Raw genomic sequence first — 16,244 nt, 5'->3', positions numbered from 1 at the left:
TGTATGTAATTTTAATAATTAGTTTAAATGACGTATAATGAGGTCACGAGCCTCACGATGCGCTGCAGTGATCTGACACAACAACCTCTTACGTTTTAAGCGTCCTGGAGAGGGGGAAGAAGTGAATGTTAAAGTGAAAGTGAATTTTAATCAGATTCAGATCCAAAGTAACTAGTAACTTGAGTTGTCTTCTCATCGTATACTTTACTCTTACTCAAGTAATTATTATTACCTTTACTGTCAACCACTATGTCTTTATCATAGCTTCTCTATGAGTGTTCACCTCTACCTGACCAGCTGACCTACATTTTGGAGGCGTGAAAAGGAAGGTGTGAAAGTGTCTTGGCCAAAACAATAGCAGGAACGATCCACACCCAACCATAAGCACAGGTGCAAATGGCCCATAATCCTAGGCCATTCCACTGCATAAACCAAAAGATATTTCAAATAAAACTGCATGAAATGTTTACAAAAACAAGAGACTCATAGAAAATCCAGAGACTATTTGCAGACCTCCATAAGGACGGCAGCACCAGCAACCTGATTTTTTACATGAATAAACACCATGGCACAGGGCCATAGTTTCAGACTTTCCCTCTGCTGAAAGAAATGGTATCTGTGGGAGTTTCCAGCTAGAAATAAAAAAATGAGGAAGACACAACAACTGTCAGCATCAACATATAAAAGATGTGTAAAATGTAAATAAAAGGATAAAGGCAAAGAAAAATAATAATAATACATTAGGACTTCCGTAGGATTGGGTTCAGCTACAAAGAAATTCTTTGTGTTTTTGAACAGGATGAATCCTGCAACTTTTTCATCAGATACTTATTGACTCATTGATCTCCACTTCCCCTGACTATTATCACCTCTCAGCAGCACTTATCTTTGAGTAAAATGCTTTTGCCTCCATTGCGATGTCATAGACCACAAATATGTACAAATGACTTGACCTGGATAGAATTTATACGACTCTCCAAGTTTTATACTTCTGCTCCTCCCCTTCAATTTGATGAGCCAAAAGATGATAATTGCTGATTAATCGCCAGTATATTTGCATGTGAATCCAAAGCTATTGCATCTGCAGCATATGTATTTTACTCCCTGGATTGCCCAATTAAACAAACGGCATTCCTTTTCTTAAAAAAGCTTTTTAAAGAATTTGTGGTACTTTCACTAACTTTTTAAAAAAAGCAGTTAGTTGAGCTGAGGCTCAAACCCTGTTCACTGGTATAGCAAACCTACATGTTACCACTGCACTATCCTAGCACATACTGTAGTTATTGTACCTGTACCACGAGACTCAATTACACTCACTTTATATTTTACATAATAAAATAATAAAAAAATTCTTGTTCACAATTGTAACTGGTGGGACAGTGAAATAGGTCAGTAAGAAATTCTAAGTTGCTCAATAAGACATTATAAAATTGCAAACAATATAGTAAAAAATTTTCCCCTAGCATGAACAATATTCGTTCAATGTTCTGAAGATGGAAAAAGTCAAACTGCATTTGGAATAGGCAGTGATTTCTGTTATTATAAAATAACGTTACAAAGCATTCCTTTATTTTTTGATCTACAGTTAAATAAAAGTTAAACTGGAAAATTAAATGGTAGGCTATAAACCTACCTATTTCTGGACATTGCTTGATCTAAATATTCGACATAACGAATAAAAATCACAAACATGACTTTTGTGAATAAAACAATTTTATATATTAAATTCAAAAGTATATAGTTGTCTTGAATATCTCTGCAGCGCATCAAAAATAAGAATGGGGTGACCATCAACTGAAAGCACGCTGTCAGAGTTCAAATTTAAAGTAGCATTTTTGTATTTAGTTACTTCTGTTTCTGAATAAATAAGCATTATGTCATCAAACCAATAATTTTATAAACCAATAATTTTAAATATGCTATTTATTAGATCCTTGAAATAAAAAGACAGCTAAGTAGTGAAAAAAACTTAATTGTTGGAATTATACAAATGAATGACAATAACTTGTTAATAGTCCATCACCTGAATCTTTCTCTTTGGCATGGGCCTGGAAAAAACATGCATTCTTACAGGGCACATCTGGAGGCTTGGATTGAATTTCGTTTGGTTCTTTTTGTGGTTTTGTTTTATTTTGTTTTTCCTAAATTTCAAAGTACTCTAGTATTGAACAAAACCCTTCATATTGCACTAATTTCGAAAGCTTTCATCACAATTTAAAGTATTATCCAACAATAAATTACGTTTACCCGTATCTTCTCATTGAACTCCATTTGAGTCTCGGCAGAGTTTCTTACTGGACTCGAACGAAGCTGGAATTCCGTCCTGTTGTTTCATTTTTAATGAGTTGGACACATGGGATGCTGCTTTACAAGTCATTTATCCAAAATACAGAAGCATGGAAGACAGCTGTCCTTATGCTGCATTATTAATGGACACACTCTTTAAAATTCTGCCTCCTCCCAAGTGGAACACTATGCATGTGTGGGTTCATGATTACAGCGTTATGCCTTGATTATCTGTAACATTGTATAATCAGCACATGCCTAATTTCACTGTAGGTATACAGATGTATATTGTCATTAACGTGTGTGTGTGTGTGTATGTGTGTGTGTGTTTCAGACAAAGAGCTGCTGCAGGATCTGTCCCAGGGCTCTGTCTCGCAGTCCAGATTACACACACTCGTCACCGAGCAGAAGCGAGACCTTCATCAGGCCCTTCACTGTGAGTATGTGTGTGTGTGTGTGTGTGTGTGTGTGTGTACCATATTTAATTAACTGTTAACTACTGAGAAAGAAAGTTTAATTGGAAGTTTGCATTGACCTAAAAATTTATTTGAAGAACTGTAATGAAGCTTTATAACACACCAATGATACTCACTGTCTCTCACTCTCTCTCTCTCTCTCTCTCTCTCTGCCTCTTGTTCTCTTCTTCAATTTCATTATTCTGTGCTCACATTTTGTTTGATGTGCTACATAACAACCTCACGTCTCTAGAGAACAGGATAATCCTGAGAGAGAGAGAGAGAGAGAGAGAGAAAGTGTGTGTGTGTCTTGTTAGTCAGAGTGTTATCGAATGTACAGCTCTCAGGTCTCTCTGTTCCTCCATGCAGCTCGTTAAAGTGCTGTTAATTAACAAGCAGGTGCTGATCAATTTCAGCCAATGAGTAGAGAGTCAGACTCGCTCTACTGCTGCAGTGTGTGTGTGTGTCTGTATGTATGTGTGCACGCACATACACACCCAGGAAGACGCAGCATCAGCAGAATTTTTCTTGTAGCCATGTGGAATGTCCACACACACACACACACACACACACAGACACACACACTAGCTATGTTTACATGCATCTTAAAAATTATTTATCAATCCACCCGATAGCTTAATTAAACCCTTCCTGTGCACCTAAATCAAAAGCTCAATTTCTATCTGATGGAAAGAGATGAATAAACCTTTTAATTATCTTTAAACTGTAAACTTTGAAACCTAATGATTTTCACAATTTGAATGTTTATATACATTCTCTGTGTGTGTGTTATATATTTAATAGATTTCATAGACAGATAGGTAGATAGTCATGATTAAAATAATTAAAATGTATAAGCATCAGTACCACACTAACATTTCAAAACAGGACACAATTTTTACCTCTTGTCCATTTTGTTAAGATGGACATTATGTAAAGAATAATCCATTTCAGGCCATGATGTTATAGCAAAAATAATCAATGACAGGATAGTGTAAAGATGATTGTGTTACTGTTACCACCCTGAAAAATCATTTTCCTATAACATAATGTATAATTTGTATTCTGCTATCAAATCCAATCCTTAAACATTTTTAAGATTTAGGCCTGCATTAAAACACTAGTGTTCTATATTCGATTAAAGATTATGATAAACTATGATTAACAATTATTCTATAGATTAAGACTGTAGCTTGTTTTCAGATATGTACTGTAAGTGCTGGAAATCCAAACTCGCATAAAAATGCTGATAAGAAGGATAGAAGATTGGTTTGGTGCTAGGGAACTGAGTCTTAGAGGTTTAGTTTATATTGAAGTCTGTCAGTGGCCTCTCACTGAATCTCTGCTTCAGGGACGTATCAGTGGACAGATAAATCAATGACTGAAGCAAATTCTGCTGGCTTTGCAGAGAAAGGATTCCTTATTCATTGTTCAGTATTATGCATTGGTGGTTTTTCTGGAAAATACTCACGAAACTGTCAAGGTGAGCCCGAAACAGTGGTGTTAATAAAGCAGTCCTCTAGTCATTGGCAGCTCATCCATTGGGGCAGGTGGGGCATAGCCCAACCATTTGTGTATTTACGTCCACATGACATACCATGGTCTGTCCGAATATTCGATTCAGACTGGCTGGAAGGTGTGCATTAAAACTGTGTATACCACAGATACTTCTGGTATAATAACACTGAGATTTACACCGATCAGCCATAGCATTAAAACCACTGACAGGTGACGTGAATATCATTGATCATCTCATTACAGTGGAACCTGTCAAGGGGTGGGATATATTAGGCAGCAAGTAAACAGTCAGTTCTCAAAGTTGATGATAGTTGAGCAAGAAAAAATTGGCAAGCGTAAGGAACTGAGCAGCTTTGACGAGGGCCAAATTGTGATGGCAGGACGACTGGGTCAGATCATCTCTAAAGCACAGGTCTTGTGGCGTGTTCCCAGTATGCAGTGGTTAGTATCTACAAAAAGTGATCCAAGGAAGGACAACCGGTGAACTGACGACAGGGTCATGGGTGCCCAAGACACATTGATGTATGAGGGGCGTGAAGGCTATGCCGTCTGGTCTAATCCCACAGAAGAGCTACTGTAGCACAAATTTCTGAAAAAGTTAATGCTGGCTTTAATAGAAAGATGTCAGAACACTTTGCTGCTTATAGGGATGTGCAGCCACAGACCGGTCAGAGTGCCCATGCTGAGTGCCTACAGTGGGCATGTGAGCATAAGAACTGGACCATGGACCAATAGAAAAAGGTGGCCGGGTCTGATGAATCATTTTTTGTTTTACCTCATGTGGAGGCTGGGTGAGGCATCGCTAGCCTGGGAAAGAGATGGCACCAGGATGCCCCATGGGAAGAAGGCAAGCCGGCAAAAGCAGTGTGATGTTCTGCTGGGAAACATTGGGTCCTGGCATTCATGTGAATGTTACTTTGACACGTATCACCTACTGAAACAGTGATGAAAACCAAGTACACCCCTTCATGGCAACAGTATTCTCTAATGGCAGTGGCCTCTTTCAGAAGATAATGCTCCCTGCCTTCAGTTCAATCGAGCATATGTGGGATGTGCTGGACAGACAAGTCTGATCCATGGAGGCCCCACCTCGCAACTTACAGGACTTTAAGGATCTGCTGCTAACGTCTTTGTGCCAGATGCCACAGCACACCTTCAGAGGTCTTGTGGAGTCCATGTCTCGTAATGAGCTGTTTTGGTGCTACAAGGGGGACCTACACAATATTAGTCAGGTGTTTTTAATGTTATGGCTCATCTGTGTAAATACATGAGGTTTTGTCCAGTAAATGTTATAATAAATCCACTTGCACATGAGTCAAAGTACGTCCACAAAATCAATTCTTCCTTCCTTGACAAATGAATAGGAGGTTGAACTCTTTTTGAAGACGCTGTCTCAGTAGCCATCATTGTTGTCCCTCCTCTCTGAACAATTACTAAAAGACACATTTTTCATTGGTGTTAAATAGCACACACAAATAGCAAAGTAATTTGTCAACTTTGATTCAATACCAGCCTCTCAAAAGATACTGCTGCTTTCTTTCTTAGCGCATTTTCACCAAAGATCTGGAACCTTCTGAGGAAACAGAGTTCCACAAGTCTCTTGAATGACGACAGTTCTTGAACAAGTTCCTGTCCTGACTTCCTGTTTCCACAGTGTAAGAGCTTTCAGGGATTTCAGGGAGTAATCTTGCCATGAACATGAAGGAGACTAAGCTTGATGCTGGGTTGTTTTTTTCTGACCAATCAGAATTCAACCAATCAGAGGATTCAAGAGTGTTGTGGCATCATATAAGTTTCACTATGCCTTTCCTGTTTAATACTACTCCCTACTGTTTCACTGGTACTTCATGAGCAAACATTTACAATTTTGCGTATCACGCAAATGTCTTGTCTTTTTTTTTTGCAATATTATTTCCCAGTTCCTAAAGTGCGAGTCGTGGTGTATTCCACCTGTTCCTCACTTCCAGCGGAGAACGAGGAAGTAGTGAAGAGCGCTCTCACACTCACAGAGCACGACAACTCCAAACTACAGCCTTTTAAGTATGTGTTTGTGTCTCAGTGTGTTTCCTGTGTACTCTCAATCCCAGACCTCTAATTTTATCAAGCTGCGTGTGTTTTAGAAAAAGCTATATATATGCTAATACTTATGGCTCATGTGTTTTGATTATAGATGATTCCTGTGTCTGTTGTGTGACTTTTCTACTATGTATGCATTCAAGCATGATTTTGTGTGTTTGTGTTTGCTTATCATTGTACATGACCCCTTTAAGTGTGTAAATTCTTCACTGTATAAGTGTGTGTGTGTGTGTGTGTGTGTGTGTGTGTGTGTGTGTGTGTGTGTGTGTGTGTGTGTACCATTGTATATGGTTCCTCTAAATTTGTGTATTTGTGTGTGTGTGTGAGAGAGAGAGACAGACTCTTCTTAATGCTGTATATGGTTCTACTAAATTTGTACATTCTCTCCTCTGTGTGTGTGTGTGTGTGTGTGTGTGTGAGAGAGAGAGAGAGAGAGAGAGAGAGAGAGAGAGAGAGAGAGAGAGAGAGAGAGAGAGAGAGACTCTTCCTAATGCTGTATATGGTCCTACTTAATTTGTACATTCTCTCCTGTGTGTGTGTGTGCGTGTCAGGCTCAGCCACCCATCTCTCCTGTGTTGTTATAAAGAGGATGGCAATGGAGAAAAGAAGGCTGACTTTTTCAGGCTTGAAGCTTCTGATCAGAGTAACGGCTGCTTCTTAGCTGTTCTCACATCCCAGGTTTTCTTACAATCCTCATGCACACACACACACACACACACACACACACACACACACACACACACACACACACACACACACACTGCACATTGTTGAATCCTGCACTTACATACCTAAAAGTCTTGATCATGGGGCATCAGGGGAGATGGGGGCTGAGTAGCACAGTTCTCAGTTGTATATTCTAGTCAATTAACAGAATTTACATTAACATGAATTAACTATTAGCTATTAACTTCAAAAGTTTCTTTAGAAGTCATTTGCATTTAAAGTCATGCACAAGGGGTTAGTGATTATAAACAGAAAAAAATCGGGTCACTTAAAATGTATGACTTTAATTTAAAAACAAGTCACATGCAGCTATTTGTATGGGGCTTTAAGGACTGCTTATTTGCTCAGAAGGTGTTGATAAATTTTCTATAACAGCAGCTTTGACAGTAGTGTCAGCAATAATTCCAATCACAGATTCATATTAATGCACTTGTTCTTGTTTCTGTAGTAACAACTTAGGCACTTGTATGGCAGACACTCAACATAAATATAATTTAAAAAATGATGTTTTCTGTGAGGAAGCATTTATTTAGCATTCTTGGAAGGAGTCTGGAAGTGTCTTTGTAACAATGGAACAGTGGAACAGTAAGTGGAAGCGCTTTGTAACAGTCAGAGGTATTGCTGTAACTAAATTTGTTAACATGGAGAATGATTTGACTAATTAATTTGTCTTATTTGCTTCAAGAGAAAAAACAGTTCATAGCTACTGTATAACAGTAATAACAGAAACTAATGTTTTGCGGTTGTTCACTAAAGGTCACTATAAATGAAATATAGTACAACGCAGTGTTGTTAAATAAATACAAAATTGTTATTGTTGACAATTTGCTTCACCTTGGGCTTTATCACACCATCTGTTGTTTATTTTCCTAAAACAGCATGTACAGTGCCTTACAAATGTATTCACCCACCTTGGTGTTGTTCCTGTTTTATGCATTACAGCCTGGAATTAAAATGGATTTTTAGTTGGACTTAATGTAATGGCCCTAACAAAATAGTCCAAATTGTTGAAGTAGTATGATGGAAAATATCCCAAACTTTGAACATCCTACGGAGCACCATTAAATCCATTACAGCAAAATGGAAAGACTATAGCACCACTATAAACCTAACATGGCCGCCTACCAAAACTCACAGACAGGGCAAAGAGGGCATTAATCAGAGATTCAATAAAGACACCGAAGATAACATTGAAGAAGCTGTAAAGAGCCACAGTGGTGATGGGAGTATCTGTTCATAGAACCACTTTAAGCTGTTCAATCCACAGAGTGGGGCTTTATGGAAGACTGGCCAGAAAAGAAAAGAAAAAAAATAAGAAAACACATTTGGAGGTTGCCAAACAGCATGTGGCAGACTCACCAAACACATGGAAGAAGGTTCTCTGATTAGATTAGACTAAAATTTAACTTTTTAAACATCACGGGAAACGCTATGTGTGGCACAAACACAACACACAATTCCCACAGTGAAGCATGTTGGTGGAAGCATTATGTTGTGGGGATGCTTTTCATAGGTAGGGACTGGAAAACTGGTCAGGTTTGAAGGAAAGATGGATGGCAATAAATACAGGGAAATTCTTAAGGAAAATCTCTTTCAGTCTGCCAGAGATTTGAGACTAGGATGGAGGTTCAACTTCCAGCTGGACAGTGACCCTAAACATGCTACTAAAGCTACACTGGACTGGTTTAATGGGAAACATTCAAATGTCCCTGAATGGCCAAGTCTAAGTCCAGACTTCAATCCAATTGGGAATATGTGAAATGACTTGAAAATTGCTGTACACCAACACAGCCCATCTAACTTGAAGGAGTTAGAGCAGTTTTGCCTTGAAAAATAGGCAAAAATCCCAGTGGTTAGATGTGCTAAGCTAATAGAGACATACCCCAAGAGACTTTTAGCTGTAATTGCAGCAAAGGGTGGCTCTATAAAGTATTGACTTTGGGGGTGGGGGTGGGGGTTTTATAATACTTATAATACTTAGTAAATTACAGTCAGTAACAATTTGTTTTGTTTTAATCTTAAAATAAATGAGATCCAACAACAAACCTAAAGTGAGTCTCATCAATTTTTATGGAAAATTAGAGATCTGATTTAATCTTTTATCAGTCCTGTGAGAGATTTAACTCCAGACTGTTAAAATTCTCTCTGATGAAAAGGCTAAAGATGTGATTAACACTGCAGGGATTCAGAAAAAAGGTTTGGATTGAGAACGAAATGAATGCAGTGGAGCACAGAAATAAAGTGAGACAGACAGGTGGAAAGAAAGAGAGAAAGAAAATGAGAACACTGAACAGGATTAGAGAGGGAGAAATAAGGATAAACAGAAAGGGAGAGCAACACAGTCTAAGAGAAAAACCCACACACACACACACACACACACACACACACACTCACACTCACACACACCCACACCCACACCCACACACACATACACAACATTTGAAGTTTCCACAGACGGTTCTCCCAGACTGAAAAGTGGTCCTCTTCTAAATTAAGTATTTCTAAAGTGGTATGAACACACACATTGCCATTTAATCGGCAGCCTCTGTTATCCAAAACAAACTGAGGCAGTCCATGCACGGAGATTGAAAGGGTTCAGGCTTGTGCACAAATCTGAATTCACTAGAATGGAATAATATTCACTGAGCAGCCATTCACCAAAATTCATGTGTTACAGGTTTCCCATTGGGAAGTTTAATGGATCAGCATGGCACCATGGGAAAATCCCATGGAAGATATTATTTTGGAAAAATGGGAAAAATTGATACATTAGCAATATTGGAGAATGTGATGGATTAGCATGGCAAAATAAGACGACTTTTTAGATTTGCATGGCAAAATGGGAAAATTTCATGTATTAGCATGACAAAATGAGAAAATGTGAAGGATAATCTTAGCACAATTGGAAATTATAATGAAAAATTGTGAAATGGATTAGTTTAATTAGTTTAAACTAATTTAATGGAGTAGTTTGGCAACATAGAAAAGTGTCACTTATAATGCAAAATGGGAAATTTTGTTGGACTAACATGACCAAATGTGGATAATTAATGCACTAGTATGGGAAAATGCGATGAACAATATGTAAAAATGGGACGTTTTGTTGATTTAACATGGCCAAATGGGCCTAAATAATGGCCTAACATAGCAAAATGGAAAAATGTGCTGAATTAGCAATGCAACATGGGAAGTTTTGTTGGTTTAACATGACCAAATGGGCCTAAATAATGGTCTAGCATGGCAAAATGAGAAACTGTGATGAACTAGCAATGCAAAATGGGAAATATTAATGGCTGGTTAAAATTAAGAGGTTGGTTTAACATTACAAAATGGGCATAAGTAATGAACTAGCATTGGAAAATGTGAAAATGTGATGAATTAGCAATGCAAAATGGGAAATATTAATGGCTGGTTAATATTAATAGTTTAGTTTAACATGACCAAATGCGCATAATTATTGGACTAGCATAGCAAAATGGGAAAAAAACATTTGAGGTATTAGCATGGCGAATTAGGAAGATTTATTGAATTTGCAAGGTAAAATGGATAAAACTGATGCAACAGCATGGCAGAATGGGAAATGTTTTATATTGTGTTGCAGAATTAATTTTTTCTCATGGATCAGCATTGGAGAATTGCAAAATGTAAAGATTCAGCATTGTAGAATGGGACCGATTTCTAAAAGGTACAAAGCCCTTTTCTTCAAAAGCTAAAACTTCAAATACTGAAATATTGCACCTGTACATCATTCTGACTCTTCGCTTATATGTTTCACGGTTTTTTTCATGTGTGTAATGTGCGTGTCGCTATCATATTGCGCACATCAATCACATTCATTTCCGCATTGATGCACCTGAAAATGTAATCAAAGCAATTTAATGGCTGCTTTATCTCACATTCTCAAACACATTCTGCTGTAAAGCGCAGTAATAAAGATTATTGTGGCGCACTTAAAAATGGCTCATAAAATTGCAATTAGGCGCAAGTTGGAAATTTTACCGGCTGCTGTTTCTCTCTCCAGAATCTATGTTCCCGCTTAACCATAGCATACAGTAGAGAGCTTTATAGTGCATCCCACAGTCTGCATCTGAGGCCAATAAAATGGACTTTACTACACAAATGGAGAGGAGGATGGGTCTAATTCTCCAAAGTAGAGTAATAAAATCTGTCAACTTCTAGAAATTTCCATGGCACGCCATTTCTAGAATTCCACTTATGTCTGCGCTAATGCCAAGCTTATACTGGATGACTTTGGTGTAATTTGGACACATTTTTTTTTAACTAGCTACAATTTTATTTGTAGCAAGAGTTAGCTAAAGCCTACGCTCGTAAAATGTTTTACTCTATAGCATTTTTCTTTTGTGGGTAGGGATGTTTAGGAGCTTCATCACAAAGGCAATAGCTTGTAGCTAACAACTATGTGGGCACTTCTGAATTGTTAGGCATGATTAGAACTGTTTTGACAGCGTTTGAAATGTTAATTTACAGCAGAAATTTTGCCAAGGTTTTGTTGGATGTAGATAACTTTATTGAAGTAGTTCAATATTTTTTGTATTTTCCTTTGCTTTTGAAGTTTTAGCACAGGCAAACTGGTCACTGCCTGCTTATGTACATTTTCAGTTACTTTCTTAATATGGATGTAGCTCATTTTTGAGAAGCTATGATTAGCAAGTTAGTTGATGTTAACTTTGTTAAATGGACAAAGTGTTGTCTATCATGAGGTAACTTCAAACAAGAATTATCTAAAAGTTAAGAAAAATATTTCATTTTTTAGCTTTTTTTGTAGCAAGGGCTGTTTGGGCACTTCATGAATATGGTAATAGCTTATACCAAACAATTGTGCCATTATAGCTATGGTGTTAACCATGAACATGTTATTTTACAACAGAAAATTTTGTTGGATATAGATTTTATTTAGATAGCTAGTAAAATATTTTACATTATAGCATATTTTTGTTTGTTTGTTTTGTGGGCAGGGATGTGTTTGGGAGCTTTGTCACTAAGTAGCTAACAACTGTGTAGCCATTTCCCAATTATCCAGAATGATGAACTATTGTTAACTAATACTAATAATAGTAATAGCTTGTAGCTAACACTTGTGTGAGCATTTCCTAACTGTCAGGCATGATTAGCTATTGTTTTGATCAAGAAAATATTAATTTATGAATTTAAGAATTACACCATTTTGTTAGATGTAGATGATTTATTGAAGTTATTTAGATAGCTAAATTAACTAGCTAGTTGTATCATAAGAGATAGAGAGATCTGGTTGAGAAAATGGCAATCGGGGTGTGCTTTTTGAGAGGACTGTATAGGCACTAAGCATTCAGTTTATTGGGTAAAGTTTTATTTGTGTAATTTAATTGTGAAAAGTATATACTTTGTAAAGGCATAATTACTCAGTGTGCTTGGACAAACACAAACAGATTTGAGATTCTCTTTTAATCAGAATCCTTCAGCAGTTCTAGTATCTAGTGTTGTACTTTGAGTAGGAACTGAATTGTGTATTTAAATAGTGTCATGTTCACTGTGTTACTGAGAAGATTCAATACAAACTGTATTTGTTATTTCAGAGGTTTTGATAGTTCTAATGCATGTTTATGTTTATGTTTGTATAGTAAAACCCATAGATTTAGATAGCATTTGATGCTAAGTGTAATTTCAGTGGTATTTTAAGTTATATCCTTTTATATTTTAAGTGATTTTCCAAAACATCTGAGTGAAATGTTAATATTTCTGATGTTTGTGTCTTGTTTCCACTGGCACTACACCTTTACATTGTCTGGAATCCAAGACTAATGGCAGTATACTAGCTAGCTAAATCACAGTTCTCTGTCATTAACTTTTTATTATTTTGCACATTATCTATATCTAGCAACTGAGTTTTCATGACTTAAACACTTGAACAGTGATTGTTAGCATTTATATCCTAAAAGCTCGAATTCACAAGTTTCATGTTTTCACGATTTGTGTGTGTGGGTAATGACTGTGTTTTGGCTATTTTTGGCAAATATATATAACTGACTGGTTTTTATTTTATGGTGAGAGAAGGAAAGCAAATAAGGAAATAAACGAGAGAGCGAGAAGAAGGACATAAGGGAGGATATTAAATATTTCATCGCTCCCTTGTCTTTCCGAGTTAGCATCAGCATGGCAAGACATCACGACCCTAACACACACACATAGACATGTGGACACACTCTCTAAGAAAGATTGAATTATTCACACTGAGTGGGTAGATTTCTGCTGAGACAGCAGGTGATCCAGCAGGGTACACAAACACACACACACACAGCAGGATTCATGTAAAGATTAGACAATTCTAATTAGCATCTTAAGTGATGTGCTTTGTGTACTATCAGTGTGAGCAGTGTGTTCATACAGGGAGACTATAAAATACCTGATGTGCTAAAGCCACCGAGAAATGAAGCGCGGAACGGTGGAGACGTTTGCACTTGACAGTCACAGCCTTCAACATTACGTCAGGGACAGGACCTTCAGAAACCACAACAGTTAGCGTTTTTTCAAAATGGCCGATGCACAGAGTGAAATTTCTTTTACACTACAGACACAAATTATAAGCAAAGTTTAAAACGCACATCTGATTGGTCAGAATCTTCTAGAAGAGCAGCTATGACTGTAGTCCTGGCTATAATCGCAGGTTTATGTTAATGCACGCGTTCTAATACAGTAGGTTGTCGTATTGATTATGTTGTATTCGTTGTTGTATTTACGGTTTATGGAAGGAGTCTCCAGTGTCAGTGCTGTGTAAGAGTACATTATGAACCACAGGAAAGTCTTTGGGACAGAGGACTTTGTGTTTTGCAGTTTCTTGGAAACATGACAATAATTGTCTTATTAACATCAGTAACTTTTATAACCATAAGTGATAACAGAAACTAGTTTGTCTCGCAGACGTTTGAGCATATATAATGGAACTATAAACTGTTAAATAGCATGACATGTTGCTGGAAAATTGCTGTGGTATAACATTTCGGAATGTGCTGTTATAGAAAAATAATCAACTTCGTTGTTCATTAAGATGTGTGAATTGGCCTCAAGAATGTGGTGCTTAATGTGTAATTGACTACACACCTACTGTAGTTTTACACTTGATTCCCCTCTACAGCCCGAGCCAGAAGTGACGCCACAGGAAGTAATAGCTCGCGCCACCGCTAGTGGATTGCTGGATGGGATCCAGCTGACTCAGCCAATCAAGAAAGAGGGGCGTGGCCGACAGACACGCAAAGGACCTGCCTATCAATCTCGCCGGCAACCCCACGTCTCCGTTAGCAGCCAGTCGCAGGTGGCTGAGTTTCTGAACCGTGAGCTGAAAGCCAATAGCTCAGTCCCAACAGCGGCACAGGAGAGGACCAACAGCACACACTTGCCTTGGGGTAACACACTCTAACACATACACATGAAAGCAGGCACCTTCAGGCTAAGCTTTTTTGTTGGAGCATTACCGGTGGTTTTCCCTCTCTGCATCTTCACACTTTGTTGTCTCACTGTGTGTCATTTGCACAGTTTTGTGTGTTGCTCGCCCCGCCCATTTTGTTCTGCCAGTGGTGACTCAAGTTCCCGTTGCTCACCAGCTCCAGATGAAAACAAATGGCTTCTGCAACTCACCTTATGCCACAGTCCTATAAACTTGTGTTTTTATAGCATTAGACCACTACTGATACGTTTTCAGTCATGTGGACAAATCATACACTCTATGGCCAAAAGTTTGTGGACACCTGATCATCACCCCCGTATGTGCTTTTTGAACATCCCATTCCAGATTTAGTCCCCTCTTTGTTGTCGTAATACCCTCCACTCTTCTGGGAAGGGTTTCCACTAGATTTTGGAACATGGCTGTGAGGATTGGTGCTCATTCAGCCACTAATGAGGTCAGGCATTGATTTTGGACAATGTTGGACTGATGTTGCAGTCTGTGTTTCAATTCATCCCAAAGGTGTTCAGAGGGGTTGAGGTCAGGGCTCGCTGCTGGACACTTAAGTTCTTCCAGTCCAACGTTGTTAAACCGTATCTTCATGGAGCTCACTTTGTGCAAAGCGGCAAGGGAAATTGTAACGCTACAGCTTACAAAGACATCCCATACAATTGTGTGCTTCCAATTTGGTAACAGTATGGGGAAGAACCACATGTGAGTGTGATCAAGTGTCAACAAAAGTTAGGCCAAATAGTGTATGTTTTGGTAAAATGTGGTAGCTTTATAATTTGGCTTAATTTAATTATGACAAGATAAGTTTGATCAGTTCATCTTAAACAGAATCTTTCTGTAACCTCTCTGTCTTTTTTCTTACATCCTTAGCCTAAGAATCTCTATTCCTAATGCTTTTTTGTCCATCTCTTTCACATTCTCTCAGGAAAATCCAAACCAACTCATCCGCAGCACTCGTGCAAACCCGCCTCCTCCAAAACCTCCACCTTCTCCAATCCAAGCCAAGCCTCCTTTTTCACAGGACCTACCTCCACCCTCTCCTCCACCACAGGCCTCACCTTGTCTTATACAAGCCAAGCTTCTTCATCCAACACCGCCCACACCTTCTCCACCACAGACCCCATCTTATTGAACACAGACTCTGCCTCGTCCATCAACGGACTCACTATCACCGCCTTTACCAAGGGGCATGCACCATCCCATAGAATCTTGAATCGAACCAATGGCCGCCGAGCTCCTGGTCCTGTAGCTCCGCCCTCTGCCCCACCCAGAGGCAGACATGAAGTCCTGCGTCCTGTGTTGATTTCGTTTCCTCCTCCTCAGTTCCCATCCTTGTGTCTAGAATCTGCTCCAGTCAAGATCAAAACCCCTCTGTTGTACCAAAACTGGAGGAACTGCTCACGCCCTGCCCCACTGACACACACACGATTCGGGAGCAGCATACGCCCGTGGCTCTGACACACAAACACACACACACACACACACATATACAGTATATGTGTGTGTGTGTGTGTATATATATATATATATATATATATATATATATATATATATATATATATATATATATATATATATATCTGGTTCCTCTCAAGGTTTCTTCCTCTTAACATCTTAGGGAGTTTTTCCTTGCCACCGGCTTGCTCAATTTAAATTTGCACATTTAAAATCTGTATACCATGTTTATATGTTTCTGTAAAGCTGCTTTGAGACAGTGTCCATTGTAAAAAGCACTA

At 38.3% G+C, this 16,244-nt stretch overlaps 1 protein-coding gene across 2 annotated transcripts in view; it reads left to right on the top strand.

Annotated features, from left to right (window-relative positions):
- The window catches only part of LOC108273900 (putative methyltransferase NSUN7), a 65,597-nt gene extending 49,565 nt beyond the window's left edge, over positions 1 to 16,032 (top strand). For both annotated transcript variants that reach the window (XM_017483578.3, XM_017483568.3), the window contains exons 9-13: positions 2,621 to 2,722; positions 6,179 to 6,299; positions 6,887 to 7,013; positions 14,191 to 14,458; positions 15,434 to 16,032. In XM_017483578.3, the coding sequence (XP_017339067.1) occupies positions 2,621 to 2,722; positions 6,179 to 6,299; positions 6,887 to 7,013; positions 14,191 to 14,458; positions 15,434 to 15,966 (1,151 nt within the window). In that variant the 3' untranslated portion in view covers positions 15,967 to 16,032. The remainder of the gene's footprint in view (positions 1 to 2,620; positions 2,723 to 6,178; positions 6,300 to 6,886; positions 7,014 to 14,190; positions 14,459 to 15,433) is intronic.
- Positions 16,033 to 16,244: the final 212 nt, after the last annotated feature.

This window comes from Ictalurus punctatus, chromosome 2, assembly GCF_001660625.3.
Source record: "Ictalurus punctatus breed USDA103 chromosome 2, Coco_2.0, whole genome shotgun sequence".
Lineage (NCBI taxonomy): Eukaryota > Metazoa > Chordata > Actinopteri > Siluriformes > Ictaluridae > Ictalurus > Ictalurus punctatus.
Note: the sequence above shows the minus strand (reverse complement) of the source record. Positions and strands in the feature narration are given on the sequence as shown.